At 40.4% G+C, this 22,065-nt stretch overlaps 2 protein-coding genes across 3 annotated transcripts; one reads left to right on the forward strand and one right to left on the reverse strand.

The window, feature by feature from the left end:
• Positions 1–332: 332 nt before the first annotated feature.
• On the reverse strand, positions 333–12,879 carry hmg20b (high mobility group 20B). 2 transcript variants are annotated; one of them, XM_080727924.1, is made up of 9 exons: positions 12,840–12,879; positions 10,538–10,626; positions 8,684–8,884; positions 7,638–7,758; positions 5,960–6,012; positions 5,788–5,854; positions 4,090–4,305; positions 3,110–3,236; positions 333–1,556 (listed from the first exon to the last, which is right to left on the reverse strand). In XM_080727924.1, the coding sequence occupies exons 2-9, from the start codon at positions 10,619–10,621 to the stop codon at positions 1,544–1,546; spliced, it is 882 nt and encodes a 293-aa protein (XP_080584050.1). In that variant the 5' UTR covers positions 10,622–10,626; positions 12,840–12,879; the 3' UTR covers positions 333–1,543. The 2 variants fall into 2 exon arrangements, with proteins under 2 accessions (XP_080584050.1, XP_080584049.1); XM_080727923.1 differs by having other exon boundaries at positions 3,110–3,242.
• A 905-nt stretch (positions 12,880–13,784) lies between these two features.
• btbd2a (BTB (POZ) domain containing 2a) lies at positions 13,785–22,035 on the forward strand. Its single transcript, XM_080721492.1, has 9 exons — positions 13,785–14,414; positions 14,749–14,868; positions 15,998–16,154; positions 18,303–18,408; positions 18,531–18,728; positions 18,854–19,046; positions 19,596–19,683; positions 20,123–20,269; positions 20,936–22,035. Exons 1-9 carry the CDS (start codon positions 13,858–13,860, stop codon positions 21,095–21,097), a joined length of 1,728 nt encoding a protein of 575 aa, XP_080577618.1. The 5' UTR covers positions 13,785–13,857; the 3' UTR covers positions 21,098–22,035.
• Positions 22,036–22,065: the final 30 nt, after the last annotated feature.

The raw sequence follows: 22,065 nt of genomic DNA on the forward strand, positions 1-22,065 counted from the left end.
TGTGGACATTATCTTGTTTTTCAAAACATGTTAATAATCTCTTAAGCCTTCTTCTCAATGTATTCATACCATGAAGAAAATCCTTAAAAGGATCTGTGCTGTGGCAAATAAGCCTTAAAGCCTGTGCCTAAAAACATTATTTATAATTGCCCTCTAGAACAAATTGAATAAGACCCAATGTGATGACAATACAAGAAATATAGTTAAATTCACTTTTATTGCAAATGGATGTAAAGTGATTTCATTTAACATCATTCTTTCTATTCAATAAATGGTACAAACTCCAAACAAATGTATAAAGACAACCAACCCCAATACCCAAACCAAATCACTTATCAATGTCACAATACCATGTCAAACACCTATTTTGTTTAGTTTTTCAAATTATCACTCTCCTCATTTCAAATTAAGCTCTCCATCTGGAAACTTCACGCGCAATGCCAAAAAGGCATGTACTGTAAACTGACAATTAGGCTTCTCTTATTGCACAGACCATAAAACCTATGTCTGAGACTAAACGGTACCAGCGAATACAAAAACAAAACAGAGTTCAGGTCAATACACCTTCATTTCAGTCATTTCAGAAAGCAAACTCGATTACATTTAAATTAATTGAAATAACAGATATGTGTAAATTACTGTAAATATACTTAGTAGGTTTAAGTATTACATGATATAAAAACAGAATTTCTGAGATTTTGTTAAATTCATTCCCTGAATTTTGTAATTGTCTACACACTCCAACAACATAGGCTTACACTCAGGGGCGTCACAAGGGGGAAGGGGGGGGGGGGTTCTGGGGGGAATTATTTTATACTTTAGCTATTGAAAAATAGCAGATCTACACAGTGCCGCGCTGCGAGCTTGTAGATCTGCTATTTTTGAAAAGTCGTGAAAACGTGTGCAAATCTTTGAATATACTGTATGTATTTTTTAAGCGAACATTTGCAACTCAATCTTTTTTTTTTAACTAAATATGGGGATGGGGGTCCGTGGCCAAATACATATCATTTTGGTGGTCCTTCACATGAAAAGGTTTGAGCACCACTGACATACAGTAGAAACATAGGTTTTTCAAAAAACCCTAGAAGGATTTGAAATATTCAAAGACTTGCACAAATTTTCACGGATAACAAATAGCAGATCTACATGCTTGCAGCGCGGCACTCGGTGCCACGCTGTGAGCTTGTATATCTGCTATTTTTCAATAGTTAAAGCGCAAAATGTGAGTGAATCCTTGTACCCAGGGCCCAGAATTTGGTGCGACATCCCTGCTTACACTCATACGTAATACTGTGCAAGAATATACTGTACAAGTTCTGCATGATCATATTATGTACCATACAGAATATACTGTACAAGTTCTGCATGATCATATTATGTACCATACAGCTCAATGACAAATGGACATCGACAATGTGTGGTGTTTTGAACCTTTCGCTTTCTCGTCCTTTAGATGTTACAGGTGAATGGCACGTTTTTACCCAACATCAACGTCGTCTGTACATCATAGGCAGGGAATGGATGGACGGCTGCAACTTCTTCATAGTTTCTCACTGACAATAAGTTAGACAAATATTACAGCGTAGCTGTGGTGGAAAGTTACCAAGTACACATTGTACTTGTATTTCCAATTTCCAATACTTTTACTTCTACTCCACTACATATTGGATCCAAATATTGTACTTTTACTCCACTACATTTATTTGAAAACTTCAGTTACTAGTTACTTTGCAGATATACATTATAATATCATAAAACATACATGAACCACTTTAGCCCTATTTTATACCATAGCTATCAGAAAATAGCAGATCTACAAGCTCACAATGGGACGCGTTGTGAGCTTGTAGATCTGCTATTTTCAAACATTTTCTACTTTAGCTTTTTGTACTTTAAAGGGATATTCCACTTTCAACAGGGAGCAGTGGTAGGGCTTCTCTCCACAACCAAACCCATTGTAACTTCAAACTCCATTTTAACCATGATAGATTCATTAAAAACACCCATTATTTTTTTCTGGAGACTCATTTTACCTTCCTAATACGTGAGCAGGCTGTGTTTTTTCCATAACTTTTTTCATTTATTTGTAATAATTATTTGGAAAAATGGAAAAAATGAAATACAAAAAGATAATTATTAAAAATAAATGAATTTTTTTATCGGAAGAACACAGCCTGCTCACATATTAGGAGGGTAGTATGAGTCACCAGAAAAAAATAATGGGTGTTTTTAATGAATCTATCATGGTTAAAATGAAGTTTGATGTTACAATGGGTGTGTGTGGGGAGAGGCCCTGGGCCTGGAGGGCCTGGTAACATTTACATCAAATATCTAAATATTCAATTAAGCTAATTAAAAACTGTTCAGGGTGTTCATAAAAGCCTGATTAGATGATAAAATTACCAAAAGCTTTTGACACATTTTTACTTGTACGGGTGCCCACACACCAAAATACCTAGAGTGGAATCCGCCAATGCATTTCAATGAGAATGGAGCGTTTTTTGGAGAAATCCTATACTGGCATGAAACCGCTCCATTCTCATTGAAATGCATTGGCGGATTCCACTCTAGGTATTTTGGTGTGAGGGCACCCTAAAACAGAGTATTTGTATATTAAAGTATTGATACTTTTACTTAAGTAAAATATGTGAGTACATTTTCCACCACTGCAGTACAACATGGGGGGTATGTAGATGCAAACTGTGGTTAGCACATCAGACTTGAGATTAAAGTTAATCAAGTGGATGATAGTATTAGCCAATCTCAGCTTTTACATTCACAGGTCGAAGCAACTTGCCAATTCCAAATTTCCAAAAACAGTCAGTGTAATTATTTTACTTGTGAAACTAAACTCTTGCAATTATTTTACGTCATACTAATTGATGAGCTGACAAGATAATATACTGTATAACGGTATAACCAGGTAAAGACACATTTGTAACCAATATTTGGTGTTCATATGCATGTAGATCAGCTATTTTCACAATAGTACCGTGTTATACAAAATGTAATGCCTCAACTCTTAGTGCTCGTCAGGGTGGGGGGGTCGCCAGTTCAAATATGACTATTTTGGGGGTCACAGGTTGAGAACCACTGCATTAGTTACCTGTCCAGATGAGCCAGGACCTCTCGGAGCTGGGCGAGGAAAGCACGGTGCTTGTGAGGGTTGCTTTCGAGCACAACTGTCAGGCGGCTCAGGTATGTGTCCAAGTTCCCTAGAGACGGGGTCTCACCTGTACCTGATGTAAAATGGAAACAGGGTAAAGGTAAAAAAGAGAGAGAGACTCAGCTTCAACAAAAAAAGTATTAATGCGTTATATATTTTTGAGCAATTTACGCTATTTGAAATAATAACAAGCGTATATCCCAACATGCAGCTTGATTTACAGGCCTGAGATTCTACAGATCACCAGAAATCTTTTCTTCGGAAACTCTTGTTTAACACAGTAAATGCTGAATAAAACAAATCCATTTTTTTTCCTATTTATTACTCACGCCATGGAGACTTGAGTTCAATAATATTTTTTGGTTTTTGTCGCATTCCTAAGACAAAATTGTGATTAATAGTCAATTTACACTGATGGTTTCCCCATCTAGTGCTATGCATTTGGGTCCCCATCCAGGGCTATGCATTTGGGTCCCCATCCGGAATCAATGGGGGTACATTTACTATAATCACATTTTTGTCTTAGGAATGCGACAAATACAAAAAAATATTATTTAACTCAAGTCTCTATGGCATGAGTAATCAATAGAAAAAAGTCATTTTGGGGGTGAACTACTCCTTTAAGTCGGGATATAACATTTCCTATTGTAAACCTTAGTGTGCGGTCTGTGGCACCTGGCACTGATGCAAAAACTCAAATTCCCATAATCCGGAAATGAAAACCTCAGTTTACTGCAATGGATTGCTGTGAAGGAAAATGGATTTATCTCGTAATCTCCAGATCTCGTTCTTGTTTAAAACAAGCCCTTCTCTACGGACTCTTCTGGTTGAAAGAAAATACATCTTGTCTATAATATAAATTTCTGCTTTTGTTTCAGTGTTTTCCTAGTCAGTATGGATAAAGCCAGTGGTCAGCTCACCTGGCAGAGGGACTGATGAAAGACTGCTGACCAGTGTGTGTTTTATGGCCATCAGGCGCTTGTGCAGTGCCTGGGTACGAAGCTCGTCCTGTCCCAGTTCCGCTTCCAGCCTCTCTTTAGCGCTGTACATGTCCTTGATGTGCCTCTGCAGCACAGCGTTCTGCTCCTCAAACTCAATATTGGCCTTACGCAGCCGGCGGAGTTCAGCCTCTCGAGCTGACGACAGAGATAGAAAATGTGGTGTAAGGCAAATTCGCCCCAAACACATTTGGTCCTTTTGCCTGGCACTTTCGCTGTGGAGGCGAGTCTTTTCACCGCAGCTGACGAGCCATTTCGCCATATAGGCTACCCTCAATTCTTCTGTCAGACTGTCCATGTTTGCATATTATCCCTTTGTCATTTAAATATTATAGTGACTGTGACAGTGATGTTACCTATCAAACGGTGACCATTACACATGGCTATCCTATTGCACTCCATAGTAATCACATCAATACATACAGATTAGAGCTATTGGAATCAGGTCCGTCCAAATAATGAATTAATTTATATGTGCACTGGGCAAATAGGTGACGGCCATGTCCCGATATGGACTACATCATAGTATTTGATTTGGAAGACTATCATACTGCTGCTATGCTTTATGGTGAAAAAGGTTTGTAGAATATATAGGCTACGCCTGTGCAGCAAAATTGTTCTGGTGGGACTGGGACGTGCAGAACCTCCCGCAAGCATAAACTTTCCGTATCTGGTTCTGGTGTGCTCTCCTCTGCTCTGTGTCAAATAATGTCTGTCTGCCTGTCTGTCTGTCTGCCCACAGCATGGCAGCCCGGCCAATGCGCTGCACCGCATGTCATCGTTGCCTAGTTAAAGACACCCGACTTAACATTTTAAGGACAATTAAGGCAAAATGGATAAAAAAAAAGACGGACCCTAGAACATTTGGGCAAAATGGCTCTTCAACGGTGGTGAAAAGACTCTCCTCCACGGCGAATGTTTTAGGCGAAAGTGCTGGTGACTGATCACAGCCCCATTGACTTCCATTCCACTTCCACTAAAATGAAAGACAATATATAAAATATACGTGACAAGAGGTAACAACTTAGTTGGCCTACTTGTCATGTGCACAAAACATTTGGCGATGATTGGTTCAGCTCTGGACAAACAGACCCACACACTCCCCTACTTAGCCACACCGTAAATGTGTGTCAGACATATGAATCAATTTATAGACCTCCTCCTCAGACCAAGACTAAGCACAGACTTCCGTTGCAGCCGAGCCAATCAGACTCTTGGCTGAGATTTTCTATGGCAAAACCCAGACATGTTGACTGGTGATATAGACCCCTGCATCTCTGGAATTGATCATCCAAGATCGATGGGTCTGACCATATGAGACTATAGTGATTTTCCATTGTGTGCTCTTGACACACGAAGGGCATTGGGAAGTGTGAAGTCATATTTTCACACAACAGAACAATAGGATTCATAGACTACATGGGATAACGGTGTATAAAATGCTTTGCAGAATTGGAACATAACACACGTCATCGAGTATAACCTCTGAAGGTTATGTTTAACATAGTTTACTTTACATTTAATTTGACCACACAGCTTGTGTTGGAAACATTGTGTTTAACAACCAGCAGCTAGAAAAGTATTATTTTTCAGAGACTATTTATTTTGATATTTTGTTACCTTTGTTCTGATCCAGGAACTCTTCCGTGAAAATGGGGATGTCAAATCTGCTGGTCGGCTCAGAAGCCTACATGACAACAATCGTACATTCATAAAGGTCCAACCAGCATGTTTATAATTATATAAGATATACCACTCTCTACCACCAAGAGTGGCAGGATCGTTTGTGTACCTTTGGTAATGCTGAGGGGGCGGTAGCATTGATAATGACTGATGGAGAGTCCTCTGAAAAAAAAACAAAAAAAAAAACATTAGGGGTCGCCAGAATCACATCGCCAGCAAAACCATTGTTTTCCTATGGTACGGCGCAGCGCACCTGGCATGAGCTCCACTCTTGAGCCACATGGTGCGTTTTCCAAGCATTGTTTTTAAAGGCTTGGTATGTCCATAACTGTTACTTTTCAGAATTCACATTCAAAAATATCAGATCTGCTACTTTTGAGTAATGCCGTAGTGTATGATCAAGTATTCTACGGCAAACTTGATCTGCCTTGGAAGTAAATACATGAGCAGACAAAATTGTACCTGGACCACAAGCTGATAAATGCTCTTAGTGGGGTTCTCTCTCTTGATTGGATGACATTTGTAGCCCAACTGAAAATGTATTTTTGATTTACCAAAGAGCTGGAGAGACAGGGAGACCCGGAGGTACAAACAAACAAACACTATCTATACCAACAATTCGGAAATTCTAATTCAACTCAAGCCCCAACCCCAACCCCACTCCTAACCCTAACCCTAACTCAAATGCGTCACCGCCAAAGCTGCACCCCTTCTCAGCGGCATGATCTCCATTGTAAGCCTATGTTATTTGATCTACATTAACTTACATAGTTTAACAACTATCCAATATTTTTATTTTATTAGATCTCCGACAAGCTGGAAATAATCTGAACATTTACACACAAAGCAGCTATCAAAAAATATCAGTTTAGTAATAGTACGGGGGGAAAAAAACATGATTGGATAATGTTGTCAAACTATATATGCTATTTTAGGTCATATTGTGTAGCATAGGCTTACAATGGAGATCATTCCCCAAAGAAGGGCCGCCTGCAGCTTTGGCGGTGACATGTTGCTCGTCTTATCCATCGGCTCTCAGTAAGCACTCGCTAGGAGTGGAATTTAACTCCTAAGCCAAATTGCAATGCTCAAATTTGGCTGTAGACGCGACGGTATGGGAACGTACTTTACCCCTGCGCCACCTGAGCACCCCATGAATGAAAGAGGCTTTAGCTTGCTCTTTATTATGAACCTGGCTCAGAGTGCTAATTAACTAACTTGCCATGCAGTGTGTTCATCTGGGGAACTTTAGGATTACGCATATCTTTAAGATTAGGAATAGGGTTAGGTTTTGGCACCGTTTTACTAAGGTTAAGGTTAGGAATAAGGTTTAACCGTTAAGGCATAGTTTACAGAGGTATTTAAGGATATTAAGGATCTCAATGGAAAATAACAATAAGCCTTGCCTTACCAGAGTTTCTTTTTAGTTGACATTGTATCAGTCAACTGTACCGTCATGAAACAGTACCTTTTCCTATCCAAAACTTCTAATAAATACCTCAATCAATCAATTAAAAGGCATTTAAACCATCAGCCCAGGCGAGTTTCTTTCCGGCAACTCTTCTGGTATTCGTTCATCTGTACCTTCAGTACAGTAGGTGAGTGGATGTGTGTAAAGTACGGTGTTGGATGGTGGCTGTAAACCAAAAGGCAAACAGAAAACCAAACGTGCAAGGAGAACACTGGGCCCAGGTGCTCCAGACCAGAGCTGGTGGCCCTCCCATCTCCTCCTAGGCACCTGTAGCAGAGCCCAGAACAAACGGAACACAATGAATGGCATTCGGTACCTTTCTTGACCCTCTTGTCTTGTATCTTAGCAGTGGTGATCTGGTAGGCCTCACTCTTTTGATACTCCTTCAGCTCCCGGGCGTACTGTTCTTTGTCCTTATCTGCCTCGTCCAGGTAGCGCTGTCAGCACACAAACAATGCATCTGATTTCATCATAGCTTTAAGTGAATTTCAAACACATTTTAAATTTGAGGCTTTTTTCTTTTCTTTTCTTTGTATACTATTGAAATCGTATTGAGAAAAAACTAAATGCTGCTATTTGTTCCAAAAAGCTTCATACCCTGTATATACTGTACATAACAACACAATGTGACATAGCTCTGTTTACACAATGCTGTACCCCCTACAACTGTACATATGTTCCCCATTATGTTTTGACACTTGCTTTGGCAATGTAAACGTATGTTTTCTCATGCCAATAAAGGTCCTTTGAATTGAATTGAATGGAAAATTCTAATAAGAAGGGGTTTGATAGCAACATGGTTCCCATGCGGGTTTACGTCGGTCAGTCCCATATACTGTATAAGCATGACCATAGATGGACCTATAAGAATGTGTGGAGATACTAACTACTGGCAGTGTGCACAAGAAATGTGCTCGCACTGGTCGGTCCAGTAGTCTGCAATGTTACCTCCAGACAAACAGACACACATACTGTACACATACACACAGACCCTCTTTGTTACAGAGCCACGTGGTTGTAATTGTGTAATTGTTAATTTTTCAAATGCATTAGGCTAATAAAAGATATTCAAGATGTTCGACTATATATTGTGAAAAGATATTTGAAAATCAGTCTCTATGGATGAATAACAGACAAGACAGGACCTTTGTCAATTCCCGCCTGTTGTCCCGCCCCTCTTCGCATTGGTTGCTGTGTCTTGGTGGGACAAAAGTCCTTTCTCTCCATCCACTACCATTGAAATTCAGGTGCTTCTTATTGTTATATAGTGTATTCAATTCTCATTTTAAACTTGGTTTCAGTAAAAATGCCTGTGCAACTTTGCATAAACACTTTAAAACAAACCCAGTATCTGTTAATCACCTGTTTGTTACCAGCAGCTAATTGACTCCACTCTGCCCCAAGTCTCTTTGTGATTTCTGGGAAAGGCAACTCGGGGTACTGGGATCGCATCTGCTCGCGTCGCTCATTCAAGAAGCGCACATATCCTGTTATTGGTGCCTTGGGACCATTCGGTAGCACCTTCTTTCTCTTCTTCCCCTTTGGCCATCCTCTCTTCTTCGGCTACAGGGTTAGGGAAATATGTATTATCATCACAGGGGTTAGTAAATTGGTCTTTGTTACAGTTTGAGATTCAATTATTTAACAAACATAAAGCCTAATGCATGGGTTTTCAACAGGGGGGTCCTGGACCCCTAGGGGGGGGGGTCTTCAGAGTTAATACAGAGGACCGCCAAATCTTTGTGTGATAGGTGTGAACTGTGAACCCAACATCCCTATTCTGAGGGGGAAATTAGCCAAAAATAGCAGATCTACAAGTTCACAACACCTTGAGCTGCGAGCCTTTATGAACTTGAGAGGTTTGGTGTAGAGGGGGAAAAGGAGCAAACCACGTACGACAAGTAATGAGGGATTAAGTGGTAGATGCCTTAAACAAAATACATTAATTTACACTTACAGTATGAGTATGGCAGTGCTCTCAAACGCAATCTATGAAATATTTTAATCTGCAGTGCAACACAATTTTATATTATATGCAATCTGTAGTGAGAGTCCCTGCTTCATCTCTGTCTCAGCTAAGGGGTCCTTGGCCTGAAAAATGTTGAAGACCTCTGGCCTACATGCATTCTTCATTGATTGATTGAAGAATTTATTAGAAGTTTGCAATAGGAAAAAGTACAGTTTCATGACAGCACAAATCACTGGTACAAGGTCAACTAAAAGGAGATCCTAGTAAGCTTTACGGCTTGTTTACACAGGAACCACTTTATGTATCTCATATAACATTGAAAGACAGACGGATAGAACAGAGTACTTTACATTTAGCACTATTAGTCTACAAATACTCCCACCTTGGAATCAATGTAGTTAGGGAATATCTTAAAAAGTCCTGGAATAAATTCCTTACCAAATAATGTCTTCACCAATGTGTTTGTAAAGGTGTCTAACACATCCCACAAAGACTGAAATTCAGTTTCCCTAGGAGAATCCGTGACAGCTTCTGAAAGTTGGGGTCCCATTAACTTATACAAACTATACAGGAAAAAAAACACCAAAATAAATATGCTTTAAGTAGCATGTGAGGGGTCAAACTAGGGGTTTATCATGATTCCGAATCCATTGGTCAAACCAATCCATCCCTGGTCAAAAAACGGCCAGACAAAACTATGGTTTAGTGATGAGTCATCATTTTTCACAGTTTTGTGGGAGCTGCCTTTACCCCAAGGAATGTTTTTGGTGCAAAACAAATGCTTGCAATGGATTCAGAATCATGAACAAACCCTAGTTTGACCCCTCACATGCTACTTAAAACACATTTATTTTGGTGTGTATTTTTATCCTGTATAGTTAATTTAATGGGACCCCAACTTTCCGCAGCTGTCAAGGATTCTCCTAGGAAAACTGAATTTCAGTCTTTGTGAGATGCGTTACTAGCCTAGTTCCAGACCCTGAATCGCTAGCCACACCCCTTAAAATTTTTGTTTGAATAATGGAATGAAACGAAATGTCAATTCAGGCTGAGTGTCAGGCTAATGCGTTACTAGACACCTTTACAAACACATTGGTGAAGACATTTTTTGGTAAGGGATTTATTCCAGGATATGACACTATTTCTGAAGATAATACCTTCCTAATGGGAAATACAACTGCTATGATATTTGCATAAGATATGTTATGCACCTGATATATATATAAAGTGAAAACCGCCGGCCTCACCTCTTCCTGTGCTGCTGGCTCAGATGGTTGTGTACCTTTGGGTTGCGAGGGTGCTTCACTCTGCTCCTGTTTTACTCCTCCCATTATCCCTGTGCATGAGCAGCTTGATCACCAACAATCCTCAAGCCAGAAGTGTAAAGTAACTAACATCCACTTACTTAATACACTTGAAAACATTCTGCATAGTGCATAATGAGTTCTACTTTTGGTAATTTAAGTACATTTTGATGCCAATGCTTTTGTACTTTCACTCAAGTAAATTCCAGACTTTTACTTGTAAAGGAGTATTTCTAAATTGCAGTATTTGATACTTTTAGGACGACTTCACCACTTTAATTTCAAGTCATCTTCATATAATTGGTCCTCACTAATGTTCATGATAAAATAGCATGATTTTTTTCCTACTCTGTCTGTGTCTCTTATGAGAGCTGTGGGCAGTTCAGAAACCCGTCTGCCAGTGACATCATCGTTAGGCAGATTTTTTTTTAAAGATATTTAGATTTGTATTATCATGAGAACAAGAAGCTTCCATTATAAGATTGCAACTTTTCAGGAATAGAAAGCCTGCATTTATTTTTTCCTTTTTATTGACAAGATATCACAGCACATACAAATAGAACAGGACAAAAAGCAGTCACATGCAATTTCTATAGAGCATCGCAGCGGAAGTGGATTCCTGGGGTCACTTAATATTCCCCATTCATTTTCGCCATAGACTTTTACCAAAATATTTATAACAATTATGTTAAGCCTCGAACCAAGCCATCCAGGATGGAGGTGAATCATGACCATATAACCTTTTTTTCTATGAAAAGAACATTTTGAAAATCGCTAAACAAAGGGTAGTTATTAAATGTAGTATATCAAATAATGTAATATTAAAATATGTTTTCACATAGGATCAAAGGTTATATGATCATGATTCACCTCCATCCTGGATGGCTTGGTTCGAGGCTTAACATAATTGTTATAAATATATTTGTAAAAGTCTATGGCGAAAATGAATGGGGAATATTAAGTGACCCCAGGAATCCACTTCCGCTGCAACGCTCTATTAGCTGGATTCCCCATTGATGATGTCACTGGTAGACAGGTTTCTGAACAGGCCACAGCCCTTCTATGAGACAGACTGAGTAGAACATTTTTTTTTGCTATTTTATTATGAACATTATTAGTGAGGACCAATTATATGGGGATGGGTTGAAAAGTGGTGAAGTCGTCCTTTAAATTAAGTAAGAAATGTGAGTACTTTAAACTAGCCAGCGACCCTGCTTGTTTGAGAAGGGTTTGGCTTGTTTAGAAAAATGAAGGGCTATAGTTTGCAACTCCATCTGCCTATAAAGTTACTATTAGCTCGCCGTCGCCTAGCTGCTGCTTTCGGTCATGCTCATGCATAGCTCTTTTCGGAACCTCTCCCTCCTAGATCACGCTTTGCAAATAGCGGCTGTACAAACTCATGAAGCGTCGGAGACGCGACGCAGTGTGAGCTTGCAGATCGGCTATTTTCGGCACGGCGACACCGCCATGCCACGAAGTGTAGACTGCAATTCGCTTGGGACATGGAACCAGTGTAAAGTAACTGAGTACATTTACTCAAGTAGGTCTACTGTAGTACAATTTTGAGGTATTAGTAGTAGGCCTACTGGAGTATTTTATTTAGCCTATAATTTAAATTTCCAGTACGTTTACTTCTACTCCACCACATAATGATCTCAGAGGAAACTATTGTACTTTTATTCCACTACATTTATTTGAAAACTTTAGTTAGTTGTGGATTATTATTACAAAACATACATTAACCTAGTAACCTACAAGCTCACAAGTCACAATGCATCTATTTTCAAAAGATGTTTCTACATTTGACATTTGAAAACATGAAACGGGACATTCATAATAAGTAGGCTACTTTCTACTTTTGGTACTTTAAGTAGGCCTACAATTTGATACCAATACTGTTGTACTTTTACACAAGACCAACCTAATACTATCTAATACTACATTTTGAATTCAGAAGTTTTACTTGTAGAGTATTTCTACACAGCAGTGGGCCTTATTGATACTTTTACTCGAGTAAAACATTTGAGTCGTTTTTTTTTCAACACTGCTGCAATTCGCATGGGACATGCAACGGACAATGGAAAATACGGGCAATCGAATGCGATCGCTTACAATAAACAGCATGCGTACAGTTCATATTATTCAGACATCGGACGGATTGATATTTATGCACACAAATCAGCGCTTTTTCGTAACAAAAAAGCACGTCTATTTAAACCGTAGAGAACATTGGTTTAATACTCACCTCCTTATGATGAAGCTCTGTCCTAAACAGGAAGAGGAGCTCACAATTTGATTGGCTGATACCGTGCGCCCTTACCATTGGTTCGTTCATTCTACCGACACACGCGTTCATTTTTTTACACCCAGTAACATTATTATTATTATTATTTTGTATTTACGTTTTAATAACTGTAACAATCTATTCATGTTTACACATAGCCTATAATTGCAATTGTTTATTTTTTTCCGCTGCATTGAAAAACGCAAACAATTATTAACTCTGGATGTTTGTTAAGTTATTTCGAATACGAACAAATTGATTTAATGATTGATTGATTGAATACTTTATTAGAAGTTTGCTTAGGAAAAGGTACAGGACAGCACAGTTCACTCATACAAGTTCAACTATTAGGCTAAGGATAAAGTCCATGCACAAGAAAGCTGTTTATAGGCTTGTTTGCATTGGGGTCCAAATTTGTATTCAATTGACACACCAAAAAATGTTATTCGATGAGGAAATGCTAAAATGATGAGTCATCATAGACCGATCGAGCAGATATTATACCACCATACATTTACTTAACGCGCCGTTGCCATGGCAGCAGGTTACACAAGGACAAGTCCAGCCGACCTGTGACCGTGGATGGTAGGCCTATAGGCCATGTCAGAATGTTTCTTGTAATGTAATTCGCCCTTGAGACACCGAACAGAATTGACAAAGGTATGCCCTATCTGTTGTTAATTCCAGTATATAAAAATATATATATATTTTTTTAATAATGTATTGTTCATTCCTAACTCAGACACTGTAGTATAAACATGTAATAACATGGGACCGGGTATGCTGCATTAATTTAGTCACATCTGCACACCCACCCAGTGAGTTGCATTGCATCTGGCTTCACATTAACATGCCATCATCACATTATGCCCACATGTTTCTAAATCAGGCGCTTGCAGACAGACAGTGCTGCTTGTTGATCCCAGCAGCAGGGCGAACCCCGCAGTCTGTCTGCGCTCTCCCATCCATCCGATCCAAGATGGCTTCTGGAGAGAGCAGTAGCAGAGCGCCGTCGCTCCGCTTCCCCTCGCCCGGACCACTGGGCAACGCTCAGCCGAGCAACAACAACAACAACAGCGCTCATTCTCCGGCGATCACCAACGAGGGAGCCACAACAGGGGCCCAGAGCCGGACGGCGATCATCGGCCACGCGAACAACCCACAGACGGGCCCTGCTGGTCGGGGCACCGGCGCCGACGCACGCGTAGACACTTCCCCGCATCGACAGCACGCAGCCCCGCAGCAGCCGGCGGCTCCTCCCGGTGCCATGGTAGCCAGGGGGGCTGCTGCAGCAGCCTCTTCTTCGTCCGCAGCATCCTCCACAACCTCTGCAGACCCGGCGTCGTCGCTGCCGAATAGCCCGTCTTCGTCGTCGTCCGCAGCCGTGCTGGTGCACCGGGAACCGGTCTACAACTGGCAGGCCACCAAGAACACGGTGAAAGAGAGATTCGCGTTCTTGTTCAATAACGAAGTGCTAAGTGACGTGCATTTTCTGGTGGGGAAGGGAATGGGAGTGCAGCGGATACCGGCGCATAGGTAAGTAACGGTAGACTGCATCTGTTGGAATGAATCAGAATAGAATGGAATGGGCATATGAATCACTGCCTTTACGTCTTTACACCATATTTATAGACTACTAGACGCTTTTTAATAGATTGATTGAATATACACAGCTTGAAATTGCACTTGGGCTAGCCATATAGCCTATATGGGTTAATATTGCACTAATAAAAATAAAGACTGCTTAGGTTATGTCATTACTTTATAGATAATTGTTTAGTAGACTATTATATTATTCAATATGCTTTTTCCAATAATAGCTACCACAGAGAGTAGCCTATGATTGGTTGGTGTCAATTTGTCTTGGTAGATTTGCCCTTGCAGTTGGAAGTGCAGTGTTCGATGCCATGTTCAATGGCGGTATGGCCACTACCTCCACTGAGATCGAACTGCCTGACGTGGAGCCTGCTGCCTTCCTTGCCCTGCTCAAGTAAGCTCATATAGCAGTAACAGAATGCACAAGTGAGAACACTGACAAATAACCATGCTTTATCCTTTGCTTCCTTCAGTTCCTTCTTGCACTCTAAAGTTATGCTCTTCCAGAAAAACAACAAGATTTAAAAGGACTAAAATGGTCAAAAACAGTTTAAATGTGTACATTCAGATCAATGCCCACACCTATTATTTTTAAAGGGGTTTAAAAGCACATAGTGATCAATAATTGTACACAGCTAAAGAAAGGGTCAACTGACTGTGCTGCTCTCAGGTGGTCAGGGAGGGTATTCCACAGCAGAGGAGCAGCTGAGCACTCATGTCATGTCCAATGTATTTGATGCATCAATTGAGTAGAAGTCCATATTTGAATTTTTTTGAATATATATATTTTTGGATTTACCAGACTGTAAACCACAAACTAGTAATTTTTAATCTGTTAAATGGTTAATGCAATCCCCCCTCATTTTGTTTAATTGTCTGTTTTAATGTTATCTGCTCCCTTTGTCTGCTGAATATTGCTTGTACGGACTGATGCCTCATTCACACTGCAGATATATAGTTGAACGTTTTGCTTGCTTGGTCAATGTAATCTCAATGGAAACCAGCTTTAAAGCTTTCAAAGCTTTGTTCTGTGTATGTCCTCTATCTTTAAAGCTGGTTTCCATTGAGATAACATTGACCAAGCAAGCAAAACGTTCAACTATATATCTGCAGTGTGAATGCAGCATTAGACTGTTGTTACACAAACTGCTTGAGTTTGTGGAACTACTGAACTACTGTTTTTACACTTTCCATAAGTATTATGTCTTATAATTCCTAATATATATGAGTCAAGTAAAAAAATCAAATTCAACAAAATGAGAGAGGAGTACATTAAGACTTGATTAAGTGATTAAAAACTTCTAGTTAGTGATTTACAGTCTGGTAAATCAAAAAAATATCTTTATCCATCCATCTATTCGACTCAGGTACTCAGTTGTGTAGGTCATGATTTTCTGTCCTCAGGGTGAAACACTGTTGTATTATCTTTAGCTTTTTCTTGAAGAAAATAGTGTTTTTCTACCCAAATTACATTCAGCTACTCATTAGGATTGCCTTCTTGACACTGTATGTCCTGGGTCCAGGTTTCTGTACTCTGACGAGGTGCAGATCGGCCCTGAGACAGTGATGACCACTCTGTACTCGGCTAAGAAATATGCTGTCCCAGCGTTGGAGGCTCACTGTGTCGAATTCCTCAAGAAAAACCTGAGGGCTGATAACGCCTTCATGCTCCTCACTCAGGTAATCCTTGATATTCAGACTCACTGCATGCATTCAGCCAGTGGGCTCTGGGTGTTTTTGTATGACTGGGACATCTTCTAGTGCAAGGGTCTTCAACAGGGGGTCCGGGACCCCTAGTAGGGGGTCCTCAGAGTTACTACAGGAGGGACACACAATCTTTGTGATAGGATCATTCTTTTAAATTAACAACATGAACCCTCGCATCCCTATTCTGAGGAGAACTTAAGCCAAAAATAGCAGATCTACAAGCTCTCAACGCCTCGCAGCGCTGCGTTGGCTATTTTCGGCAAATAGGTTTGGGGTAGAGGGGAAAAAGAGCAAACCAAGTACAGAGTGAAAGGTCAAGTTAACTAAAAACACGAATCCAACAGACTCTGGCTGATGACAGTGCTGTCCAACAAGTCTATGAATCTATCTATGAAATGTATATGAAAATCTGCATCACACATTTATACAATATGTAGAGGGGGTCCCTGCTTCATCTCTCTCTCAGCTAAGGGGTCCTTGGCCTGAAAACATTGAAGACCCCTGTTCTAGTGTGTGAAGAGCCCCGGAGGGCAACAAACACTTCTGATGTGCTGGCATCAGTCATGACATGGTCAACGTTGCTTAGGTCACATCATTTCCCCATCTGAAGATCAATCTTCCATTTAGGTATCCCTTAAAGGAGTCATCCAGACCAAAACACATATAGGGTTAAATCTGTCTTTTATCATACCCCTTTATACCTGCTTTAGTCGATTTTTTTCATAGCTGCCCCTGTTGCTAGATTTCGGCTGCCCCTGTTGCTAGATTTTGCGGGCCCTCTCATAACTAACAGAGTGTATAGCCTTTATACTAGTGCGGTTATTTCTTCAGCTTCAAAGTTAGTATTTTTTTATTGGATTGTGTTTACACAACGTCCTGAGACCAACCAAACCGCTGTTTTGACCTCACAGGCACCCTTACTTGTCAAACGGCTTCTGCTCTGCACCAGAGCAGGGAGAGGAGAGGCTAGAAAGAGAGGGGAGGGAGGGGTCGGTTTGACAAGTAAGGGTGCCTGTGAGGTCAAAACAGCGGTTTGGTTGGTCTCAGGACGTTGTGTAAACACAATCCAATAAAAAAATACTAACTTTGAAGCTGAAGAAATAACCGCACTAGTATAAAGGCTATACTCTCTGTTAGTTATGAGAGGGCCTGCGAAATCTAGCAACAGGGGCAGCCGAAATCTAGCAACAGGGGCAGCTATGAAAAAAATGGAATAAAGCAGGTATAAAGGGGTATGATAAAAGACAGATTTAACCCTATATGTGTTTTGGTCTGGATGACTCCTTTAATGCTTGTCTACCCTGGCATAGTCTCACGAACTGGACTGTTGCCTCCCACAATTTTTGAGCGGTGGTAAACCGCTCCATAGAGTGGCTGTGCGTATGTCTGTAGCCTTTTTCCTCAGCGTGTGTGTGTAGCATAGCCTGTACATCCTAGACTCAAATCCTATTCTGAAGACGTTATGCAAGCACGACCACCGCTCACTTCACATTGGTTGTGATTTATCAAATGCTTTCGTCATACAGTCAGGACCATGAAGCTCTGAAAATGATCTGGGAGTAAAGTGGATGTTGTAAAATATATTTCTTTTTGTGAACGGAAATGACAAACAGACGATAGCTTCTTTTCTTGGCTTTCGGCAGGTGTTGTTCCAGACTATAAAGCATTCGGAGATAGTGGAATAGTTGTTATTAATTTGTTACAATCACAAAAAGAAAGTAAGCATCTTACAAAAGAAAAAGGGGAACCTCAGGAATAACACATTTAAAAGTAGTACAGACGAAGTAGCACTGTGTTAAACCGACTACTACTAAGTTTGTTTTTACATAATGACAGGCAGGATATAGAACCTATTTTCGCATATACTTAAAAGTGGCAAATGTGTAGACTAAATATAATCAGATGTGCAAGAATCACAGTGTGATTATCGAGAAGTAATTACCATATAATTAGTCATCGTTGTTCATAATCATAACTGTTATTTAAACTTGGAAGTACAGTTGAGGGGCTGCAGGCCCTCATTTTCTATGTAGCCGGGTTAACAATACAATAAAAACACAGTACTCTACATAGAAGCGTTTCCAACCAAAATGCAAATTAACAATAATTATTTTATTTCAGGCTCGACTGTTTGATGAGCCCCAGCTGGCCAGCCTCTGTCTGGAGAACATTGACAAGAACACTGCAGATGCTCTGGCTGCAGAGGGCTTCACTGATATTGACCTGGGTAGGTTGCTGGTTAAGCATAATAGGGTTTTTAACCCCACAGAAAGCAAAACAAATGTATATATGACTATATATGAAAGCAATAGTTTTCCTAAGGCAATATTGTCATGCCCTGCCACACAGACACATTGGTTGCAGTTCTTGAGAGAGACACAGTGGGAGTGCGCGAGATACGTCTGTTTGCAGCAGCAGTGCGTTGGTCAGAGGCAGAAACTCAGCGGCAGCAGTTCCAGCCCACTCCAGAGAACAGACGCAAAGTCCTGGGCAAAGCCATCTCTCTCATCCGCTTCCCTCTGATGACAATCGAGGAGTTTGCTGCTGGTACAGTGCTGATATGATAGACATTATTATACACACATAATATGCGAGAAAAAAACACTACAAAATTATACAATCTTTACTAAGTGCTGATGATGCATGTCTCAATGTTGTTGGATTCATATCAGGCCCAGCACAGTCTGGCGTCCTGACAGACCGGGAGGTGGTGAGTCTGTTCCTGCACTTCACGGTTAATCCCAAGCCCCATGTGGAGTTCATTGACCGCCCTCGCTGCTGCCTGAGGGGCAAGGAGTGCAACATCACTCGCTTTGGTCAGGTGGAGAGCCGCTGGGGATACAGTGGGACCAGTGACCGCATTCGGTGAGTCATCTAGTCTACTAGATTAGGGTTGACCATATTTTCAGCTGCTCAAACTGGGAATGCGAACCACTGTTGCCTAAAACCGGGCCCTCAAGGCAATGCGCACGTTACCGCGCATGCCCATTCTCTAACGTTCGTGCACGTGCACAATGCACATACACTCCGCAGGGTTGCAAACAGGCGGTGAATGATTGATTAACAGTCTCAGCGTTGAATTTAGACACGCAATGAATTTGTTCATGTTTTCTGATTGTTTAGGTGAGCATGTTTACTTGACAAGAACATGATAAATGTCTATGCAACCACTGAAAACAGCTACTATTATTTTAATTCTAGCGAAAACCAGGATAATTTTGTAGTGGATGTTGAAAACCGGGACATATTAGTGTTTTAGAGATATTTGTCGGGATACCGGGACACGCAGCTTGAAAACGGGACAGTTCTGGCCAACCTTATACAAATGCATGTGGATACATACGTCATGTTCATGTACATGCACATGCACAATATGTTGCTGATTATCCTTTATTGCACAATGTCTTCGTGCAGGTTTTCAGTAAATCGCAGGATATTTGTTGTGGGCTTTGGATTATATGGTTCGATACATGGTCCTACAGACTACCAGGTCAACATACAGGTAAGGAAGAATGAATAGTTGTGGTGCTTAATTATTAGATTTTTGTTGTTGTTGCCAGTATTAGAAGCTGTACAGAACAGTCAAATGTAATACTCATTGTTCTTTTACCTCTAGACATGTGAGATTTCTCTCAGATATTATTTGGCAAAGTTTTGAGACAGACCATAATTTGAGCCCTTACATCTCAGTATAGTAGACAAAGGGGGGTGTGTTGACCCATTTAGTTTAGTTTTCTGAAAAATGTGTATACATTACATGGCAACTAATGTGCAGTCCCAGATAAAAAGTTATAACAACCAATAGTTTTAACAATAGTTCTTCACACAGAGTGAAATTGTAATTGAACTCTGATAGTGTAGTGTAAAAATGGTCTGTATCAATTCTATTGTGAACCTTGCTCACATGTACAATCCTTTTGCACTTTAAATGTGTCTTCCAGATCATTCACACAGACAGTAACACAATCCTGGGCCAGAATGATACAGGCTTCAGTTGTGACGGCTCTGCCAGCACATTTCGCGTCATGTTCAAGGAACCAGTGGAAATTCTGCCTAGTGTCAACTATATTGCCTGTGCCACTCTCAAGGTGAATGCATATCTCACACATTCGACAATATTTACAGTAGCAAAATACCCCAACAAATGTTTCACAGGGCAATCACAACTGGTGATTGCCTTGTATATGGTTTGCATGAACATGTGCCATTAACCCATTCAGGCCTAGGATTATTGACTGCTTTAACTATTGAAAAATAGCAGATCTACAAGCTCACAGCGCGGCACCGAGTGCCGCACTGCGAGCTTGTAGATCTGCTATTTTTAAAAAATCATGATTTTTCTTTGCAAGTCTTTGAATATATCTATTTAAAAGCGAACATTTGTAACTCAAATATTTGCTTCTGGGTGGTCCCTGGAACAACATATTTTGAGATGGGGGTCCGTGGCCAAATACCTGTAATTTTGAGGGTCCTTGACATGAAAAAGTTTGAGAACAACATGATTTAGGGGAAGGATTTAGAAGTCGGGTCATGGATCGGGTCAAAGATATTCAAAGACTTGCACACATTTTCACGATTTTAAAAAAATAGCAGATCTACAAGCTCGCAGCGCGGCACTCGGTGCCGCGCTGTGAGCTTGTATATCTGCTATTTTTCTAAAGTTAAAGCATAAAATAATGGTTAAAGTGTTTAAAATCTAACGCGGGCGCGTTCCAGGTATTTGAGTTAAATTAAAATTTCAATTCATTTCATAGGGGCCCGACTCTCACTATGGTACCAAAGGCATGAGGAAGGTCACCCATGAGGGCTCTGCCACTGGCACCAAGACGTGCTTCACCTTCTGCTACGCTGCAGGCAACAACAATGGCACTTCCGTAGAAGATGGACAGATCCCAGAAGTCATCTTCTATACATAAGACCTTGAACACCTGTATATTATACCCATCATATGCTGACTCATACTGTATAGTTAAGTTAAAATACCATTTGGCTTAGAGAATTGTCTCGACTTTCTAATAAGCTAGTTCCACTGCAAATTAACCTGCCATGAGAACGTCTTCATTGTCATCGGACCTCTGCAATCCAACTGGGTTGAACTCTTTCCAGGAAACAATTTAGCAGGTTTGTTTTCTAGTGAGACCACTAATATGTGGTCAGCAGGTTGTAAATGGAATGCGGGGAAACTGGTTTAATTGTCCCTCTCTCAACATGTAAATACCATTATGTGCAAAAACAATGCAAAAACCATGCAGGGCTACAACAAGAGTAGTTTGGTACCCAAGCATTACTTCATTAAACCAGTCTAGCAGTGGCACTGAAGCACTTTGACAGACACCAGAATGACATGAAATGGAGCTTTAAGCCCACAAACTTGGGAGCAAGCGCACAAAGCAAACATTGCTCGTCCATGAGAACTTTGTGGAAAAATTGGTACTGCACACTCAGCCCTTTACCGACCTGACAGTGTTAAACAAAAATGCAACTGAAGTGATTAAGCGAAGTTGTTTTTGTATAACGTTCAAGTCTTAAAATTCATAATCACTATACTTAGTCTTATTGTACAATGTCTATGCTAGCATCTCAAACATGCTTAGATATCTATACACAAGTAAAGCAGCAAGTGGGTTCATGTCATGTTCCAAGTTTCATGCAAGAAAAGCCAAAGCAAAATTTGCACGCTGGCCAATATTTAAGGTAAGAGCTTAAACAATGCAGTGTAAACAATGCAGTGTAAATGGGCATTTGGGTGCTTTGCCCAACAGGTTTACCAGCAAGACCACGACATGGTCACAGACTGTATATGTTTGCTTTTAAGCCCCAACACCCATTTGTTGAGGTATGTTGTAAATAAAGATGATTGCCAAACTTTCAATTTACGTCTACC

The sequence above is a fragment of the Nannobrachium achirus genome (genome assembly GCF_963921795.1).
Source record: "Nannobrachium achirus genome assembly, chromosome: 1".
Classification (NCBI taxonomy): domain Eukaryota; kingdom Metazoa; phylum Chordata; class Actinopteri; order Myctophiformes; family Myctophidae; genus Nannobrachium; species Nannobrachium achirus.

What these genes read in the sequence shown, in the direction of transcription:
- btbd2a (XM_080721492.1), top strand. Translation starts at nt 13,858, where the DNA reads ATGGCTTCTGGAGAGAGCAGTAGCAGAGCGCCGTCGCTCCGCTTCCCC. An exon ending in CCTTCATGCTCCTCACTCAG is followed by an intron (nt 16,155 to 18,302) that starts GTAATCCTTGAT and finishes ATTTTATTTCAG; the next exon opens with GCTCGACTGTTTGATGAGCC. An exon ending in ACTACCAGGTCAACATACAG is followed by an intron (nt 19,684 to 20,122) that starts GTAAGGAAGAAT and finishes TGTGTCTTCCAG; the next exon opens with ATCATTCACACAGACAGTAA.
- hmg20b (XM_080727923.1), bottom strand. Translation starts at nt 10,621, where the DNA reads ATGGGAGGAGTAAAACAGGAGCAGAGTGAAGCACCCTCGCAACCCAAA. An exon ending in AGACAAGAGGGTCAAGAAAG is followed by an intron (nt 6,013 to 7,637) that starts GTACCGAATGCC and finishes TTTTTTTTTCAG; the next exon opens with AGGACTCTCCATCAGTCATT. An exon ending in TTCATCAGTCCCTCTGCCAG is followed by an intron (nt 3,243 to 4,089) that starts GTGAGCTGACCA and finishes ATTTTACATCAG; the next exon opens with GTACAGGTGAGACCCCGTCT.